At 39.4% G+C, this 19077-nt stretch overlaps 2 protein-coding genes across 2 annotated transcripts in view; both read left to right on the top strand.

The window, feature by feature from the left end:
- LOC139732500 (methionine synthase-like) overlaps window positions 1-19077 on the top strand; it is a 201894-nt gene that overhangs the window by 54233 nt on the left and 128584 nt on the right. Inside the window, exons 7-8 of the mRNA XM_071643361.1 lie at window positions 4866-5006; window positions 9796-9981. Coding sequence (XP_071499462.1) covers window positions 4866-5006; window positions 9796-9981 — 327 coding nt within the window. The remainder of the gene's footprint in view (window positions 1-4865; window positions 5007-9795; window positions 9982-19077) is intronic.
- On the top strand, window positions 13838-19077 carry LOC139732497 (uncharacterized). Its single transcript, XM_071643360.1, has 6 exons — window positions 13838-14355; window positions 15952-16054; window positions 16385-16458; window positions 17166-17247; window positions 17763-17837; window positions 19049-19077. Coding segments are annotated over exons 1-6 (363 nt in total). The 5' UTR covers window positions 13838-14327; the 3' UTR covers window positions 19050-19077.

Genomic DNA, 19077 nt, shown 5'->3' with positions numbered 1-19077 from the left:
TTCATATTTTCATCTTCTTCTTGACAAGGATAATCAGATTTTTACCAAATTTGGCATGGATTTTCTTCCTAGAATTTTCCTCTTTGAGACAGCATAGTCAGATTTTCTGTATACAGTGTACTTGGCAGGTTTTTTTTTTTTTTTTAACCAGTGTAATAGAATATACAAATGGACTCCACGCCCCCTGCAGGCCCACAAAGCTGCCCCTCCTTTCCAAGTTTGCCATGTTCTCCTGTAATAGTCAGCAAGAATGAGTTGAAGGTGAAGTTGCAATACTCAGTTGAGCGCATTACCCCCAGGTTTCTTGTTGGGTTCATCTGTGAGTTGGCTCAGTCGGCAGCGCGTCTGCCTCACGATCCTTTGGACCCGGGTTCAAACCCGAGTCTGGACTGAGCAATGTTGTGTGTAAACATACCGTCCCCTCTAGCAAGAGGCAAAACACTCTAGCTGTGTCCCTCGGATAGGACATAAAATGGAGGTCCCATGTATGAGAGAGTCGCAACTCATGCACGTAAAAGATCCCTCTTCATTCATTCATGGCAAAGAGCAGGGTGTTTAACCCGGTGAAGTGGTCCCACCTCACATCCAACTGGACCCCATGGAAGACCAGCTGAGTATAGCTGAATAGGGGCTGTCCAGCCATCTTCTCAGATGGAAATGAACAAACAAACAAAACAAACATCTGTGGGAAGAGAACACAAGTTTGACTCCATAGACAACTACAATACATCTGGGATGTGTCAATGAAACAGACATTGGTTTTACCAGTAGCTTTTTGTGAATTGCGAGACTCTATGACAAGTGTCTGTCAAGGTATAGAGGACACAAAGACATCTAGAATGTCTTCATATCTACCGTTTCTTCAATTATGTGACAGAAGTTGCCTTCCATTACCCATATATTCCAGAAACTACGGGCCAGTATCTTCCTCTTTTGGCCCAATTGACTTGAAAAAAAAAAGACTCCTTTAAAATGAACATGCCAACTAGGGTAAACTGTCTTTGATCGATACTTTTTAAGACGATTTTTGTGTTACCAAACTGTGTTCTCTGGCAGCTAGCTTTGTGTAGAGGAGCACAACAATTCCACAATGGCCCATCCATACACTGAGGCTTTTGTTCTCCTAATGATGGAAGTATTGTATATCTTTGTAGGAATTCATTACCTCCTCTTTTCCAAATAAAACATAGAACACACTTTTGAATCCTGGATATCTAAACATTAGTGCAAAATGCAATTAGTGAAAATTGTGAATCTGGTGTTGTGATAAATGGTAAATAACAGTACCGGTTCACTTCTTGGTCATTATCTACCAGTTACCAAAAGTAACATTTGTATTCTGCTCATGGATTATAGTTTGACCTACAGCTTTTGAATGCCAAATGTAGTAAAATGAAGGTAATGGCACTTAACCAGAGATGATTTGTTGGAATGTAGTGAAATATGAAAAAAGAGCATGCTAGAAAGATAGTTTTGAAGAAACTGATTGGTTTTCACTGATGACTTAAAGAACATGACTCACTAACAATACACAGCCCAATCACTGTAAAAACGCGACAGCGCATGTGAACGGTACATCATCTTTCACCGATGGCCATTTCGAATAATCGGAAGTTCACACGATCGGAGCTGCACTTTGTGGTCCCGATTATTCAAAATGGCCGTCGGTGAAAGACGATGTACAGTTCGTACATGCTGCATATAATCTTCATTTTCGTTAAGTTGTGAATTGTGTACATGTCGATATTAATAACATAGAAATGAAGTCTAATTAATGAAGATTGTCTTTACCGAGTTTGAGGTGAAAAAAATGATGTCAGGTATCAAAACTCAACAAGATCGCCATGTTCGCTTCATGTTCGCTTTGTTGTTGTGCACCACCTGGTACAGCCCTGTCGCTTTTTTACAGTGACTGGGCTGTGTATAGTTAATGACTCACATGAAACATAATGAAGTGAATTTTTGCAACATTGCTGATATACATGTATATATGGCACCAATGTTGGTAGGCTGATACTTTCTCTACAATACCAAACCAAAATAATGTGATATTGGTTGTGAGCAGGGAGGAAAAAGTGATTTGAGGTATGATTTTCTTTCCCTTTTATTGATTTTAATGACTTCTCTTGTATATTATATCTTTATACCCCCGCCAAACGAAGTTTGAAGGGGGTATATAGGAATCAGCGGACGGTCGGGCGGTCGGTCGGGTGGTCGGGCGGTCGGTCCGTTGCAAATCTTGCATCGTGAACTACTTCCTCAGTTTTCAACCGATTCCCATAAAACTTGGCACAGTTGTGTACCTTGGGTTGTAGATGTGCAAGACGTATTTTTTGACAGTACCCAAAAGTATGTTGCCATGGTAACGGCATATTATGGGCAAAAATGGGTACAAATCTTGCGTCGCGAACTCCTCCCACAGTTTTTGATCAATTTTTATGAAATTAGGTACAGATGTTCATCTGAATATGTTAATGTGCAAGACACATATTTCCGCTGTGGCAAAAAGTGCGTTGCCATGGTAACGGCATGTTATTGGTAAAATATAGGGCAAAATGCTTCATGGCAAAACTGCTTCATCAGTGTTCTTCCAATTCTCATGGAATTCATATTGAATGTTTGTCTTAGGATATAGGTCAGCATGACACATTTCTTGACAGTGACAAAAAGTATGTTGCCATGGTAACAGCTCACATATTATGAGCCAAAATAATGGAAAATTTTGTGTTGCAAACTACTTCCTCAGTTTTTGCCCAATTTCCATGAAACTTGGTACAGATGTGTGCCTTTGGTTGTAGATGTGCAAGACGCATTTTTTGACAGTACCCGAAAGTACGTTGCCATGGTAACGGCATATTAATGGCAGAAGATCAAGGAAAGATCTTGCGGATTTAACTACTTCCTCAGTTTTTTGACCAAAGCTTATGAAATGTGGCACACACCTTGATCTTGGTGGGAAGATGTGGAAGACATATTTTTCGGACGTGTCGGAAGCTGCGTTGCCATGGTAACGGCATATAAATGGCAGAAGATCAAGGAAAGATCTTGCGGATTGAACTACTTCCTCTGTATTCGACTGAAGCTCATGAAATGTGGCACACACATTGGTCTTGGTGGGAAGATGTGCAAGACATTTTTTGGACGTGTCGGAAGCTGCGTTGCCATGGTAACGGCATATTAATGGCGGAAGATCAATGAAAGATCTTGTTGATTGAACTACTTCCTCAGTTTTTGACAAAAGCTTATGAAATGTGGCACACACAATAGTCTTGGTGGGAAGATGTGCAAGACATATTTTTCGGACGTGTCGGAAGCTGCGTTGCCATGGTAACGGCATTTAAATGGCAGAAGATCAAGGAAAGATCATTCCTTGGGTAAGACTGTCGTCACGGGGCGGGGGTATTAATCACCTTCAGTGATATTTCTAGTTGTTTTTTTTCCCCGAGTAAAGATGGGCTAGACAATGACAGCTATTCCTTTGTACCCTCATTGTACTTTAGTGAGATGCCACTTGGCATAGTTGTATGATGTTGGACAAGTAACTCTTGAGGTGACTATCAGACTAAAGGAAGTAGCTTGCAGAAATAATTTGCATTACAGGTATTGGGCCACTGTGTAACAATCAAGTGTTACTAAAAACTTTCAGTATTTGGGGAAAGGTATATCGCAGCTAACAATTAGAACTTCGGCAAACCTTTATATTTGACTGATTTGACAAGTCATTCGGCTTTAGAAAGTCCACAGTAGTGGATGAAGCTAGCCAGTCAAATATAATGTTTGGTTCAAGCTCTAATTGTTTTTGTTGTGATAAAAGTGATTGTGTAAATCTTCCCTTTTTATTCTAAGGTCATTAGGTCCCAATGCATGCAAATTGTTGCTTGCCTGGATTACTCCCAAGGAGTCGAGTGAGTGCCCCATAGGTGCAGCTTGATTCAAGTGTTGTGTTTTGTGATAATTTTGTTGTATTTAGTGCACCATTTACCACCATGATGTGACAGAGAGGCTATAAAAAAACTTTGATATTTGATTACGAGGACCTGTCATTGAGTAGCCTTCTAGCACAGCAGTGTCTCAATCTGCGACTATGTTGGTTGCAGCACTTCATCTGATAGGGTTCCCCTGTGAAATGAAAAGGTGTTCAAAGATGTACATGTAGGTTATTAGACCAAATGCCCATAACTTCAAATGTGGAATGTTCTTGCTATTTGAAAAGAATTAATGCTAAAACCAGCTACTCACTGTTCAATATACATACAGTACACGACACATACATGTATTTTTTTTTTTTATGCCTCCGCCACGAAGTATCACCGGAGGCATAATGTTTTCGGTTTGTCCGTCCATCTGTCCTTCCTTCCCTCCGTCCTTCTGTCCTTTCATCCTCCCATCCTTCCATAATGAATTTTATGGACAGCGTAACTTAAAAACCATTTGAGGTATCATAATGAATTTCGGTATATGTATGTATGAGTGGACGATGTTGTGCCTATCAACTTTTGGGTGTATATGCTGAAGGTCAAAGGTCAATTTACCTGCTCTCTTAAACAATATACCCATCCATCCAATTAAACCTAGTTCAAATGAAAATGAGCACTCAACATATTTGTGACAAATATGTAATTTTAATTTTTTGCCAATTATGTGAAACTATCGTCGCACATTGTCACAACATACTATGGATCTATTTGGAGAACCATGCATTATGGCAGAGGCATACCAGTCGCCATAGCAAAATTTTAGTTTGATGTTGTTCACACAAGTGACTTGACAGAATTTCTGTGTGCTCTGTGTGATTAATGGATTATTTGCATTTGTAATTAAGAGTCAGTGAAAAATATTACATTTGTTCCCATTTATCTGTGCAGGAAGCCTTAAATGTTGCCAAAGACCAAGTGGAGGCAGGTGCACAAGTTCTGGACATCAACATGGATGAAGGCATGTTGGATGGGGTCAAAGCTATGACCAGATTTGTTAATCTCATTGCGTCAGAGCCTGACATCTGCAAGGTCAGTTTCATGTGCTGATATATTTTGACAAATGATGTAGTATTTGGTACCCGTGTGTCGCACAGTTAAGGGGGTATCTCACTGGGCTTGAAACTAGTTCGCGACTCCATATTTTGCTAGTTGCAGAGACGTCTCTGCGAAGTCTCCGAGACGTCTCTTGAAAATTACAGAGTCTCTGAGGAGTCGCAAGAAATTTAAACATGTTCAATTTTTTTGGAGACTTTTTCCAGTCTCTTCGAAGTCTCCATCAGTTGCGGAGACATCGAGGAGACTAATTATATCCGTGACTGCTGAGACGTCTCCGCGATGTCTCCACGATGTCTCTGAGACGTCGCCAAGACCTGCTGGAGACCAGAAAAACTGGTGAGAGGTGGCGGAGATGTCTCCGTAACTCTATTTGATGCTGTTTGACCTACTTTAAAAACCATGTGACCCATCTGCATGCTGACATACTGCCTAGATCAAGTCGCGTGATCCTGCAACGGCTCCATCATATTTGAAACTTTTTGACACCTGCCATTACTCGTCTCAGAGACGTCTCCTTGGTGAGACCGCAAGCCATTTTTGTGTTGGAGACGTCTCCGCGACTGCTATGACTGATAAGTTGGAGACGTCGCGGAGACGTCTACGTTGGTGAGATACGGCCTTTACACTAACACCAGTACCGAACTTGAAGTGACAAAGGTAATAATCACGAGGGGCTAGTGTTGGCCAATGGGAAAAAAGCATGCAAATCACCTACACAAATGGAGCTCGCTTCAGCAGACAACATTCAACACAGAGCCCAGCACCAACTATATACGTCATAACTTTGAGGTCAACCTCCCAACACCGACTGATTTCAAGTTTGGTTTTATCACCGGTGCTCGTGCTGAGAGAGCACTAGCAGTAGCACCAGCACTGAACTTTAAATCACCCACAGTGCATGCTGGTCTCACACTCTGCAAAACTGCATGTTACTTTTCAAAATTCGAAAGAACTTTACATCTGAACCATGGAGTTGCTCTGATTACTATATTTTAGTTTATTTTATGATCAACAGTCATTTGTCTTCTGCTCGTAAAAGACATTAATTCCTTTATTAAACGCAAACTTCGTTTACTGTAACCGAGCCAGAAACACAGTGCATGTGTTTCACACATCGGCAACATGTACAGCTGGCATATATGGATTATCGTTGTGGCAGACTGACTGATTATGGTACAGGGTAAGGAAACTGGATTTCATGTCACAAATTCTGTTTTTGAACCCACAGAAAATCAACTCATGTGTATATACATTACACGTAGCCCAAGTTTGGCATTATAAAATTTGGTGTACATTTGCATACTGTGTACTTGTATGTCAGAACATTTGCTGCAATTCTGTTGTACCTGTATATAAGGCGCACCCCTAACTTTTACTATTTCCCGATGCCAAAAAGGTGCACCATATACATGAGTTTTTATGGTATTTTATTTTTGCTCATTTTTGCATGCAAATATATGTAAAGGAATTTGCATTTTTTGTGTTTGTGTACAATCTCTATGGGAAAACAGAATTTCCATTTTTCCACCATGTTAAAACAGAATTCATGACTTTCTGAAACGGAGAAGCCAATTTTTTGTAACGGAAAATTACTGTCCCTAGATACTGGTATGCTCTCATTCTTTCTAAAGCTGGGAATATGTTAGATGGGGCTGCAGGAATAGCCACAAGGCTGTTCATGATCGTATAGCATGACTACCTTGTGGGTGTCACAGGGGACTTTCCTCTGAATGTGGGGAACGAAAGTCCTCCCTGCGACTGGGATCTTTTCTATTGTCAAAGGTTGACTTTCTCTAAATGCAGCAGATTGTTAGCAGACCATTCACTCATTCAACTCTTTCGACTTGTGCAACTACAGTGCCGCGAAAGAAGTAGTCAGTCACACAGTGTTCTTACAATATAACAATCAGTAAGATTTATTATACTGGTCTCAAATTGTGGTCGTTTACAACAATAACATAGTACAAACTTGAATACAGATATCCAATTCCACTTGATCTTGAGCTTGGTTGCTCTGCTCGTTGGTTTATTCTAGAAGCTCCCGTGCTTGGTTGTTCTAGGTTGTCGACGATGCCCTGCCTGAAGTAGCGGGTCGTCTCCCCTTACTTCTGGTCCTCTCTGGAACCCTAAACTTGGTCCTCGCTGGAACCCTAAACGGTGGCTCTCTCCCTGGAACCCTAAACACCCTGTTAATTTAATAACATGATACCTCCCTTATAATTTGTGGTCTTTGGTTATTCCTGATTCTATTCATATAACTTCAACAAAACATATAATTATATATTCCATCATATTACCACTGATTAGCCACACATAATTTCCATAATAATGTTTCCCCATGGATCATTCTTTCAATGTTGAATAGGGGTGATTAATCAGCCCATTAAAATCTAAGCGTTGTTCTAATTCTCTATTTCTTTCACCATGCAATTAAAATTCGGTTTGACATACAAACATCACACATACAATGCAATATCGGGAATTACATAGGAACTTACAAGGCATAAGCAACTTCAATTAGTTGTTGGTGTTTAAACTCGAATCCTCCTAGATTCTCTTCCGGACGGTCAGGCTGTCCAAGCCGAAATGCAACAATCCCTGAATCACACTGATTCAAAATAACACTCTGCTACTCTCTACTTCGCAATCTCGAAGTACCGTAGCCTGGTCCTGAGTGTTCCGCAAATAATAGCATCTGAATTTTGTGCCCAAACACCGCAAATTTATACATTTATTGGACCATTGGTCTCCATGTAAAATTAATTAAATGAAGTGACTTCCTAGAAAGTTTTCATAGAAGTCCTGCCCCCTTTTCTTATTGGATGGAGTTTTCTGTCTGTCAAAACTTTCCTGAGTATCTCATTTTGCATTGGTCAAGCCTCTGCTTGATGTCATCACTTCCTGTCCACGGAAACCAAAATTCTTTGAAGTGGTCCTGTTTTGACCTAGCTAGAAACTTGTGGACGTCATTCACGACGTCCACATACCAGATAGTATAAGGCATACTACTAGGGATACCCTTTCCTCGTATTTTGACGTCATGTAGGGTTTACTCATCCCCAAAACATTTCATTCCAAATCACTCTCTTTTACTTTGATTGTGCATCGCAACATCTCTTATATGGTTATTTTGATGCAAGCTTTTGTCTTTAAAGTTGCACTTCTTTTGTAACCATTGCGATAACATCAATTTCTTACATGAGCTACCTAATAAACAGTAGTACAATGAGACAAATTGTTACGTGACAAATACAAAATATGTCATATCATGACAGTGGGAACGGTGTTCATTGAGTGACTGCCATTGTAGTTTCTGCAGCATTTCTGTTTGTAATCAGACAACACAAAGAGGGCAACTGCTCACCGTTGCACCATCTCTATTTGAGATATGAGCTCTTTGGTGCATGTATGCAGGTCCCACACTGTGGATGAGTACCCTAGAATCAGCCAGATGTAAAAGCTTTATAGGCTTGCTCTTTGATGGCCTGGTGGTATCTCCTCAGAGTGCGTCAAAGGAAACCATGGGTGCTGTTACTCTTGCAGATGTTGTTAATGTGGGATTTCCAGCTGAGATTTCAATCGATTGTGATGCCCGGGTACTTTGCTTCATCCACAACTAGGAGTGCTGTCCCATGGATGGAATATGAGTTTGATGCGATGATTTTCTTATAAAGCTTGTTGGAAATTTGTAGCACTTCTCACTTGTCGGGATTGAATGACATAAGCCACTTTTGCTCCCGTTCCTGAACGTTGGCTAAGTCTCGCTGTAGAGCTTCAGTGTCCTCACATGACTCTATGGATCGATATATATGAGAGCATCATCAGCATAGAGGCGTATGATGATGAGACGCATTCAGGAAGATCGTTTAAGAAGAGTAAAGGTCCCAACACTGTGCCTTAGGGCACACCTGAAGACAGGCTGGTAGTGTTGCTCTTGATCCCTTCGATTGTCATTTGTTGGTTGCGCCCTTGGAGGAAGTCCTGGATCCAAGATAAGAGCTGTCCTCTTATTCCATAGAAGTGGAGCTTGAGCAGGAGCTGCTCGTCCTGGAACCTCAGACTTCCAAGTACCTTTCTGAGGATTCTCGCCATCCCCAGCACTGCTGCTTTTTGGAGCATTTGCCATTATTATTATTATTATAATCATAATTATTACTATTATTATTGTTATTACTACTACTACTACTACTATTACTATTGTAATATGATTATTGTAATTATGTTAGACATGTCCTCACAGGGATGATTTGGCATTTTGATTATTAGCAACGATTTTTTAAATATGGTCGTCGTGATAACAAACTTGTAACCATATATCTTAACCTGTTGAAGATTAGATACATGTACTCCCTGAGTTTACTTGGGCAGGTGTCTGTGGGAAATGCATCAGCTTGTCGTCAGTGCATTAAGAACACAACACTGAAGCCTGGAGTACCCCAAGGTTACGGCATGTCAATCAAATAGTGAGATTAGTGTGATGCGATATTCCACTTTCCCAAAAAATGAGGAATGCTTTGCTAGTAATATCACTACGAAACATACAATCTTTGCAGCTCTTTGAGATGTCTGGCAAGACCACATGTTTCTTGGCATACTTGTCCCTGAATGATTATGATGTTCTTTGATATGATCTGACCAAGTGTAATTCAAACTTGTGCTGTGAAATGTTCATTTAGTGGAATTGTTGAGAGAGGGAGTAAATTAGTCACATTCCAATTGCACAACTTCACAAGCATTTTAAACAATTCTCTTATTTTTGAAGGTCCCGCTGTGTATCGACTCATCTAAGTTCCAAGTGATAGAGGCAGGGTTAAAGTGTAGCCAAGGAAAGTGCATTGTCAATAGTATCAGCCTGAAGGAAGGGGAGGAGGATTTCATTGCCAAGGCCCGAGTAATCAAGAAGCATGGAGCAGCAGTCGTTGTCATGGCATTTGATGAAATAGGACAGGTAAGAGATGTAGCATATCCTCATTGAGAGTTACACACATGCTAAGGGTCTTGTATCAAAGTTCTGGAAGTACATATATTGTAATATCTTTAGTGTCAAGGTATCTCCAACTATTTCCTAGGGCAGAGACAGTTAGTGTGATGCCAATAGTGTCACTTTAGTGCCCTCAGTATGAATGCGCTTACAGAGACATTGGATATTTACCTGGGCGTAATGCACCTCAACAAGGAGCAGTCTAGGCCTGTACGTGATACAACATATATACAGTGAGTGAAACTGAATGATGGCATCCACTTAGCAAGCTCTTAAATCCATTCTTTAAAGATCAGTTCCAGAAATAGAAAGAAGTATATCAGCAGAAAGAAAATAATTTCTGTTATATCATAATTTTTAGACTCACACATTTCTATCAATCAAACAAGTTATTCTGCCCATCCATACCATTTGGATGAGGGATTCTCGACATTTCAGGTTGCAGGCTAAGTTCATATAGGCCTAGTACCCTGCATGCCGTAAGAATTCTGAGTCTGCATCAACAACAGACGCGGAACCCTACACACCTGTTAGTATATATAATATTTGCCACAACAACCTCTCCAGTGAATGCCAAACTGAATTCCTAAACTCAATGTTTGTTGATCACATACGTGTACATCGGTTACACCTGATCAGTGGAGAGCAATGGCCTCTGTTCCACCCTCAACCAGGAGGTAAGAGAAGTTATACAACTGTCCCTGATCAGGATGTCATGAAAGACCTCCTTACAAATAAACAGTTCCTCTCAGTCATCAAAGAATCTGTGAACAGAAGACTAACAGAGCTCGAGGGAGAGATAGAGAAACAAAAGGGTGACATGATCTTCAAGTTACAAGTGAGAAAAAGGACATGGAGATCGCACATGTGAAAGAGAGATTGGAGAGACAAGAAAACAACCTCCAAAAGATGAGCAATCCTCTGAAGGAACAAGAGCAGTACTCCAGGCTCAACTGCTTACATTGATTGATTGAAAGGTCTTTATTAAAAATCTGATTTGGCAACCAAAGGTCGAATTACACTGATGTACATCTCATCATATAAAACTATACATTGACATAAAGGAATAATTTCATAACCATAAGTACGAAAATCATCACATTCAACATACATACAATTAATACAAATTTAACTTAAAAATTATTATCAGTGGAAAATTGAGCAAAGAAAATGGGATTCCATCGGGATTCGAACCCGAGACCTCCGGATTGCTAGCCCGGTGCTCTACCGACTGAGCTGTAGAAAGCCCTAGTTCAGTGTACGTCCCAGAAACCCTAAATTCTCAATGCTTGAATGGTCAGAAGCTATGGCAGTGTGTTTGTGTGTGACACACACGTACACACTTGAACCTGGCATAAACCCAAAGGATAATCCAACTTGGGGATAAATGCGAGGGATCACCGAAGTGATGCAGCTTTTTGAGTATGTAACAAACGGAAACAGAAAAACTGACCAGAAAGGAATATTATTTATCAGTGGAAAATTGTTCAAATGGGCACCGTGGCCCACCTGGGGGGCCCCCAGGGGGGCCCAAACCCCCTAAAATTAAGGAATCTTCAAAAATCTTCTCTAGAACCAGAAGTGATAGGGCTTAGATAATACTATGAGTTAGTACATTGATGACTGTAGTTTCAAGTTTGTTCATGGGGTTGGCGGAATCAGGGGTGGCCCCCCCCCCCCCCCCCCCCCCTTGGGACCCAGGAGAGGGGATGGGGAGAAGTCCTACAGTTGTAATGGGGCCTGAAGTGTACATGTTCATTCTTCTTCTTGAAAACCTCATGATGAATTTTGACCAAACTTAGCAGGTAGCATCCCTAGGGGGATAGAATCTCTATTCCTTCAAATGGGCACCATGTCCCTCTTGGAGGGGGGTCCCTAGGCCCCCCCCCCCCCACATTAAGGAATATTTAAAATCTTCTACTCTAGAACCAGAAATGATAAAGCAAAGTTAATACCATGAGTTTGTACATTGATGACTTTAGTTCCAAGTTTGTTCATTGCAGATTCAGGGATGCCTGCCCCCCTTCCCCCACCCTGGAGTTGAGGGGGGGGGGGATCCATATGCAGACCTAAGTTTCCAATGTTCTCAGGTAAGAGTGTGCAAGAATGCATGGAAGGTGAAATTGCGATACTCAGGTGAGCGCGTGACCCCCGGGTCTCTTGTTTTTAATGCGAACATATATTAACAATGATACCACTTGTAAAGTTTTGACATTGGGTCATTGAGACTTCAAGCAGATTTCATTGCACTATCAAATCAATATGAGTTACGATCATATACAACGGTGTATTTCTGCCAAAGGAACACCACAAAAATGTGGGAATGTGGGTCTGTACTCTTTCTCCGTGAGCAGGAAAGACTACAAAAATTTTGTGTTCAGAACAAAGGTAGAAAAGGCAACGTCTTTTAATTATTTCCAGACATATCTTGACACATGACTCCTCACATGATTTTTAAAGGCAACCGGTCGTCGCAGGCGATTCGCAGCTCAGTAGAAAAGCACAACAAGCTGCTCCTCCCGTTATTGTACCCCCGTACGTACCGAATGCCGAACACGAAGCTACGCAGCGCACCAGCGAAAACCAGATGGGGCACGAGAGCCGTGCGAGCCGTCCACTGTAATTTCAACATGGACGCCCGAATACCTTCCGAATGGGGCCGAATGGGTGCACGCACAAAACCGCACAACAGCCATGCGCATGAAAATCTTTCCCGGGCCCTGTTTCATAAAGTTGTTCGTAAAGTTACGAACGACTTATGAGCGACTGGTGATCAGTTCTTGTGGTGAATTATTGAAATTCTATTAAGTATAGCACATCGCAACTGATCACCAGTCGCTCGTAAGTTGTTCGTAACTTTACGAACAGCTTTATGAAACACCCCCCCGGTCCGCGACACAACAAGTAGTGAGAGCTGTCGGGTGTACGTACGTACGTATCTGGCTCCAGTCTCTGTTTATTTGCACTATGGTGCCAATTTCAGCAATCTAAGCAATAATATTTCAAAATGTCTGAAAATATTATATAACAATATCATAAATTATTCATATAATACTTTGTTTAATATTTGGTATTTATAAATATGCTTTGATGAAGAAATATTAAAACTCTAAGCTTCATGTATAGCAAGTTGCAATGCATATGGCCATATGGCAGGTTGTTATGATCTCATCGTGCAATATTGTCTGCTGCGTCAGCTGCATATTGTGTTATACGTACAGCTTACAGTACGTTGGGCCGGATCGTAACATAACAAAGTTGATAGAAAGTCGTCGGTACCGGTATGTCAATATCAATATTGTGTGTGGTATGCGTGTACTGATTGCAATAAAAAGTGCTGTACTGTTTCGGCTTAGCCTTGGCTTTGGTTTAGTAATGAAACCTCACAATGGAGATCAAACAGCCGTCCAACTCGAGGCAACGTATCTACTTGTTTGACGCTATCGACGAGTGGAGAACGCAGAGAGACGTGTTCTTAGCTGGAGGACAAGTAAGAGACCAGAGGGGGAGGCTTCAGCGTCAGCGTGCCGATGAAAAATTTGCTTTCCACTTGCTGGAGTTGCATGAACAGTTTTGCAGGAATTTAGAATGTGCAAATTCGTGTTACGACATGCACGGTGGAATTGTGTTGCCACGGCTTACGCCAATCAAGCAACCCCAGCTGGCCAAGTCAACAACTTCAAGGAATCCAGATCCAGATGATGTGTAAGTAGAAGTCTACACATGAATCAATGATTGAAGTGGAATGACTTTTTCTAATCTAGTATCAGTAACTTTAGGGCCTTTGCGTTTGATCGACAAGTAGGCCTATTTTTCTATGTATAATTCCGCGAAAAACTTCTCTAAGTTCTCATTTATGTCAAATTATGATAATGCCATAATTGAAATGACATTTGCTGGGGCAGTTTATCGCTTCTTAAAAACTGACCCAGCACTAGCAGCAGTAGGCAGCAAATGTCATTAGTCCCATTAAATGAGAAGTTTTTCATATCAATCATGTTATGCAAATTCCCCAAGAATATGATTTAGGATTTGCAAATAAATTTTAAAAAATTGAATAGATCTATCGCAAGCTCCATCATACATGTAGTCTAACCCAATAGATCTGGTAGAACTCTAACGTTTTAAACAGGGGAACTATAGGTTCAAAGATGATAGATCTAACAATAATAGATTCTAGTTTAGGCCCTACTTCGACTTGAAGGTAAGTTGTACAAAAATGAAAGTAAAAATCCATTTTCCATGCATGAATAGTTCTAACGTTAAGTTTTCCTCTTTTTATTTTTAAATACAGATTGACATCGACATCCCATATGTCAAGTCAGGGAATCGCAAGTAGTGGTAAGTTTTTTTGTCATCACAGTATTGAGAATTTAAAGTATTTCATGTGCAAATGTATAATTTGTCTTGACTGCGGAGCAGAATCTAGATACAATGTAGATACAGAGAGGTCACTTTCCTGAGCAGCTAGCGTCAACAATCCAGGTTGAATTTACATAGCCAGATTTCATGGCTGCGATTCAAATACTGTTTGTCCCCATTGACTTAACTGTACAGCAAAGTCTCCTCTTTTATCATATTTAGGGGCCCTACATTTTAAGTTTGGTTAAGGAATTTTGATATACAAATTGTAATTTTCATAAACTTGGCAAAAGTTTCAGGCATCTATATTGCATTTATAGTCAAACTTCCAATACATTTGGTCCAATAATCTTGAAACCAAATTCAAGTGATCCAGTGAAGTGTACATCTTTTCATGTGAATTTCTACAAGTATGTTGAAATGTAAATTCTGAAGAAAAAAAAAAATTATTCCTTTACAGTTGAAATTCGTTAAAGTTTGGTTACACTGACAGTGTCAGGTCAGTGGTAGTAAGTACTACAGAGTTACAGTAGTGTACGTACAATACCCTTGCACGTGAAAGTTACAGTTTTATTAACCTTCACATCTTCATATAGGAGTGTCCAATGGGGATGTTGATTGGTGTGAAAGTCGTCGATGAACAACAGTTCATAAGAATCCATTGTTTGAATTCTAATACAGATATTGGTCATAGGTCAAGGGGCAATGAACCTATCAGTTTGTAACATGTACAGGTATGAGCTTCATCAAGTACCATTAATTGGTATCAGTGGCATAACTACAACGGAGGGGGGATTGGACACATCCCTTATTTGTTGATCAAAGGTACGCCTCTGATTGGTATTTATCAGTGTTTGGTAGAAAGCTAACCCAATGGCTTTGCGATGTTACACTGAGTTGACTATAGACAAAGGTCTACTATCCGCGGTTTTCATTAATTTGTAGGGCATTTTTCACACATAACCTCAAATACTGATGCTTGTGATAGGTTTACTTATAATGGTTATCCTTCACACTGTAATGTTGAGACAATAGTGTTTTGTTTGTTTGTGTAAGAGGGAGATAGACAATAATTTCTTTATGCTCCTGCCTGAAGGAGGCATTACATCTTATTTGCCACGTACTTAACTATGAGTTTTAATGTTCAGTTTGTGTGTGTGTTTTTTTTAAAGATTATTCACACCAGGCTAAGCTGACAGAACTATAACTGTGAGTTTACCTAGTCAAATGAAAGGGTTTCGGCATGCTTCTTTATTCCAGGCAGGTGATACAACGCTCACCTTCTTCATATTAGTAAAACAATGAAGAGTGCAAAAATACTGCATAAATGGATCTTTTCCTTGAAACTATCATAAAGCTGTCAGCAGTGTAATCCTCCTATCTTTGATTTACCAACTGAACAAACTATCCATGGTGGGAATTCAGTTTACACTTCCCCAAATCCTTTCATACAAAAATGTGTGATGTGTGCATTTCAAGCATATCTTTCTTGCAAAGATTTGGCTACACATATTTTTCACATGTGATTTTTAGACTGTCCTTCAACTCTATTTTCCCCTCCAATTCTCATTGCAGGTTCATCACACTTGTCATCAGTATCACATAGCACTCAGCAGAGTAGTTCTGTTGAGGACACTTCCATCGGGAAAGGTTTCTTCCATGATCACACATATTCTAGGTAACAGGACAAACCAGAGTTCTTTGTAAAAGTGTTGCAAATTGCATCACAGAACCTTATGTATTATATGAAACAACCTTGTGAGATTTTGTTGATTCTGCTTGATCAATATACATTCGTGTACATTTGCAATCTAAATTCTAGTCGTGTTTCTTCTCATTATTGAATCTGTATATTATATACATGTAGGAAAAGATAGACAGCTAAACATTTGAATGTGGGGGGACTTGGTAGTGTGGTACATTGATCAGTACTTAGAACATAATTTGATTTTGTAGAGTTTGAATGAACATAAATGTATGTTTTTCTTTTTTCACCATGTGCACGCAGTTCTGCAAAGTCCTGTTCACAGACTCAGCCAGGGCCAGTGATGCCTGTAGGAGAAACTCCCATAGATGGAAGTGGTAAGAATGTTTCTTTTCTTTCCTTTAGAAAAAAAGACAAAGATATGTAAATAATGTATAGTGAAGAAGTCTTGAGAAGCGTAAAAAAAGGAATCATCAAGATGTGAGACAATCAAGCCATTATTGTACAGTAAAACACATCTTATCATGTAAAGAGCTATCTGTACACATGGAGGTGGATGAGCCACTCCATTATGCACTCACAATTTCTATAGGTACATGTACCTACAGACATGTAAAGAAGAATTCACCTCAGACTTTATAAACATACTTGAATAACCTCAGTAAGTTACTGTAACTGGAGCAATAGATTTTGTGTGTATGCTAAACCTTAAAATCATTTTACCCAGCTGTATTTAGTTTTGCCTAAGTTGATTCTGTTGGACAAAAGAAATAGCTTAATTATTGACTTGGGAAAAATTTGACTCGTGAAGAGTTATAAACAACACAATATAAAGAGAAGGGACCATGAATAGACCTTTGATGTTTGGAGAGTTGAGTGTATCTAACAATTTTTCTGTGGGGCTAATACTTCATACAAGCAGTAGATGTTTGCATATCACATGTAGTACAAATTGATTTATGAACCCTTTGAAGTAATGAAAAAAAAAGGATTAAAGTGGCCTATCAGCAACCATAATACCACGTAACAGAAGAAGAAAAAAATACAGCTTTTTAAACACATTACCAAATGTTTATTTGTGAAGACATCGCCACATTGCCACCCCCTGGAGTTACGTCCCAGACTTGTAGTACTTCAGGATTGCACCATGACCACACTTACTTCAGGTTTGTATTGTACATACTATGTGTATTTCTTAGAAAGTTTAACAATATCGTATCAATTGATGTTGATAATAGGTGAGTGAATGTGTGCAATAAAAGTAAAAATGTGGGAGATTGAGTTGTTGGGATATGTGAAAGTATATATGTAGGCCTACTTTGTGTATTATTACAGAACAAGAAAATTTGCATCTAGATTTTTTGTTTCCAGTGCCAAATTTTTACCATGTGGTTAATAACATAGAAACAATTTTTAATTCAGAATTGACAATATATCTTTTTAAAATTTTCATTTTATTTTCTTTCAGTTCTTTCACATATGTAATCTTTAATCTCCTGAAATCTAGTTAGATTTTATCATCATAGTTTTAGTATTAGTTACTATAGTATTGTTATTTGTATTATTTTTTCATATTGTCACTGTTATTAGAGTAATTATCTTTGTTATTACATATTATATGATTTCATATTATATTATGTTTGTGTTGAAATTGTATGTTACCCTTTCCATCATACCACAGATCAGGCTTCCGAAGAAGCTTCCTCATCTGCAGTAAACATTCCCACCATAGCCAGTCCCAAGGAAACCTTGTTTGGTGAGCAAAATGCAAAATCCACTAAAAAAAAGATGAAATAAAATAATGACCTCTGCCCTCAAACCTCGCACAGCCTATCAAAGATATAGTTATTTAAGTGGGGGAGGGGAGGCAGGGCAAAACCCTTCAGATCACGGTGGTGGATTGCGCAATTCTCAGGAAAAATTTGCACAAAAGGAGATGATGTAATCTTCAAGACTGTGTAGTTAGACTTTTCACATTTTGATTAATGTATTTTATATAAATGTATTCTAATTTATGAAAGAAAAAGAATCTTAAAGAGGCATGGCTTCAAAATGGTACGCTCAGGAGCAACAAATTAGGTCTCAAAAGTTGCGTGATACTGAAAGAAAAAAATCATAAAATGTCGCTGAGAGAGCATCTTGCGTTGATGAATAATCATGGAAAACATTGAAAGTGGGATTACAGTACGAGAATGCAGCAAAAATTTACGCACAAGCTTTAAGTTGTGACTGTCATCTTGTCAGTTTTGAAAAATTTCTGACAGTATTTCTTAGTCATCAAAACTACTCTTCTACGAAGCATAGCGACCGACTCCTTCAGTGGTAAAGAAGTATCTCATATTCATTTTAGTAGAGTGCAACTACAAAGAAAAATAGAAACATAGAAAATTAAACTTGTTTCACATTATTATATCACATCACCACAGCAAAGTATTTGATTGTAGACTATTTTCATGAGAAATGATTTACAACTACTCATTCCGTACTTTCATTGATTGTACAGAACCAATCCAAGCATCAACTCTGAGAACACGGAAAGCCCTCCTCCCATCTTTTTCAGGAAGGTTGGTTTGTGTGTGTGTTTTCTTTTCTTCCTTTCAACAGACAATAGGTATAATGGGACAACTGATTAAAGTATTTATGGGGAAAACCAGTAGATACAGGCTGTGTGTCTGTCTAGCTGTCCAACATTGTCCATCTTTACACATTGGATCTGGTTAAGACTTTGTTCTGATGAAACTACCTTATATTTAGATGCTCCGATAAGTTTTGGAATGAATGTTCAAGTCATATTGTAACTTCAAACATCAAATTTTTCTCAAGTAATGAATGCATGAGGGGTAAATGCTCAGCCCCCACCCACCACTCTATTGCAAAATGTGCATTTATTCCAGCACCTCTATCAAATTATCTTTTGGGTGGCATAAGTGGCCATATTTGTTATGTTCTCCCTGTCCTTCAATACAGACATGAAGTGCCAAATATTACAACCACAG

This window comes from Diadema antillarum, unplaced genomic scaffold (assembly GCF_040938485.1).
Source record: "Diadema antillarum isolate AM-2024a unplaced genomic scaffold, OU_Dant_1.0 seq00000428_RagTag, whole genome shotgun sequence".
In the NCBI taxonomy this organism is placed as follows: Eukaryota; Metazoa; Echinodermata; class Echinoidea; order Diadematoida; family Diadematidae; genus Diadema; species Diadema antillarum.
The sequence above is the reverse complement of the archived record's forward strand: the minus strand, read 5'-3'. Positions and strand labels throughout refer to the sequence as shown.

What these genes read in the sequence shown, in the direction of transcription:
- LOC139732497 (XM_071643360.1), top strand. Translation starts at nt 14,328, where the DNA reads ATGTCAAGTCAGGGAATCGCAAGTAGTG. An exon ending in TCAGGGAATCGCAAGTAGTG is followed by an intron (nt 14,356 to 15,951) that starts GTAAGTTTTTTT and finishes TTCTCATTGCAG; the next exon opens with GTTCATCACACTTGTCATCA. An exon ending in AACTCCCATAGATGGAAGTG is followed by an intron (nt 16,459 to 17,165) that starts GTAAGAATGTTT and finishes TTATTTGTGAAG; the next exon opens with ACATCGCCACATTGCCACCC.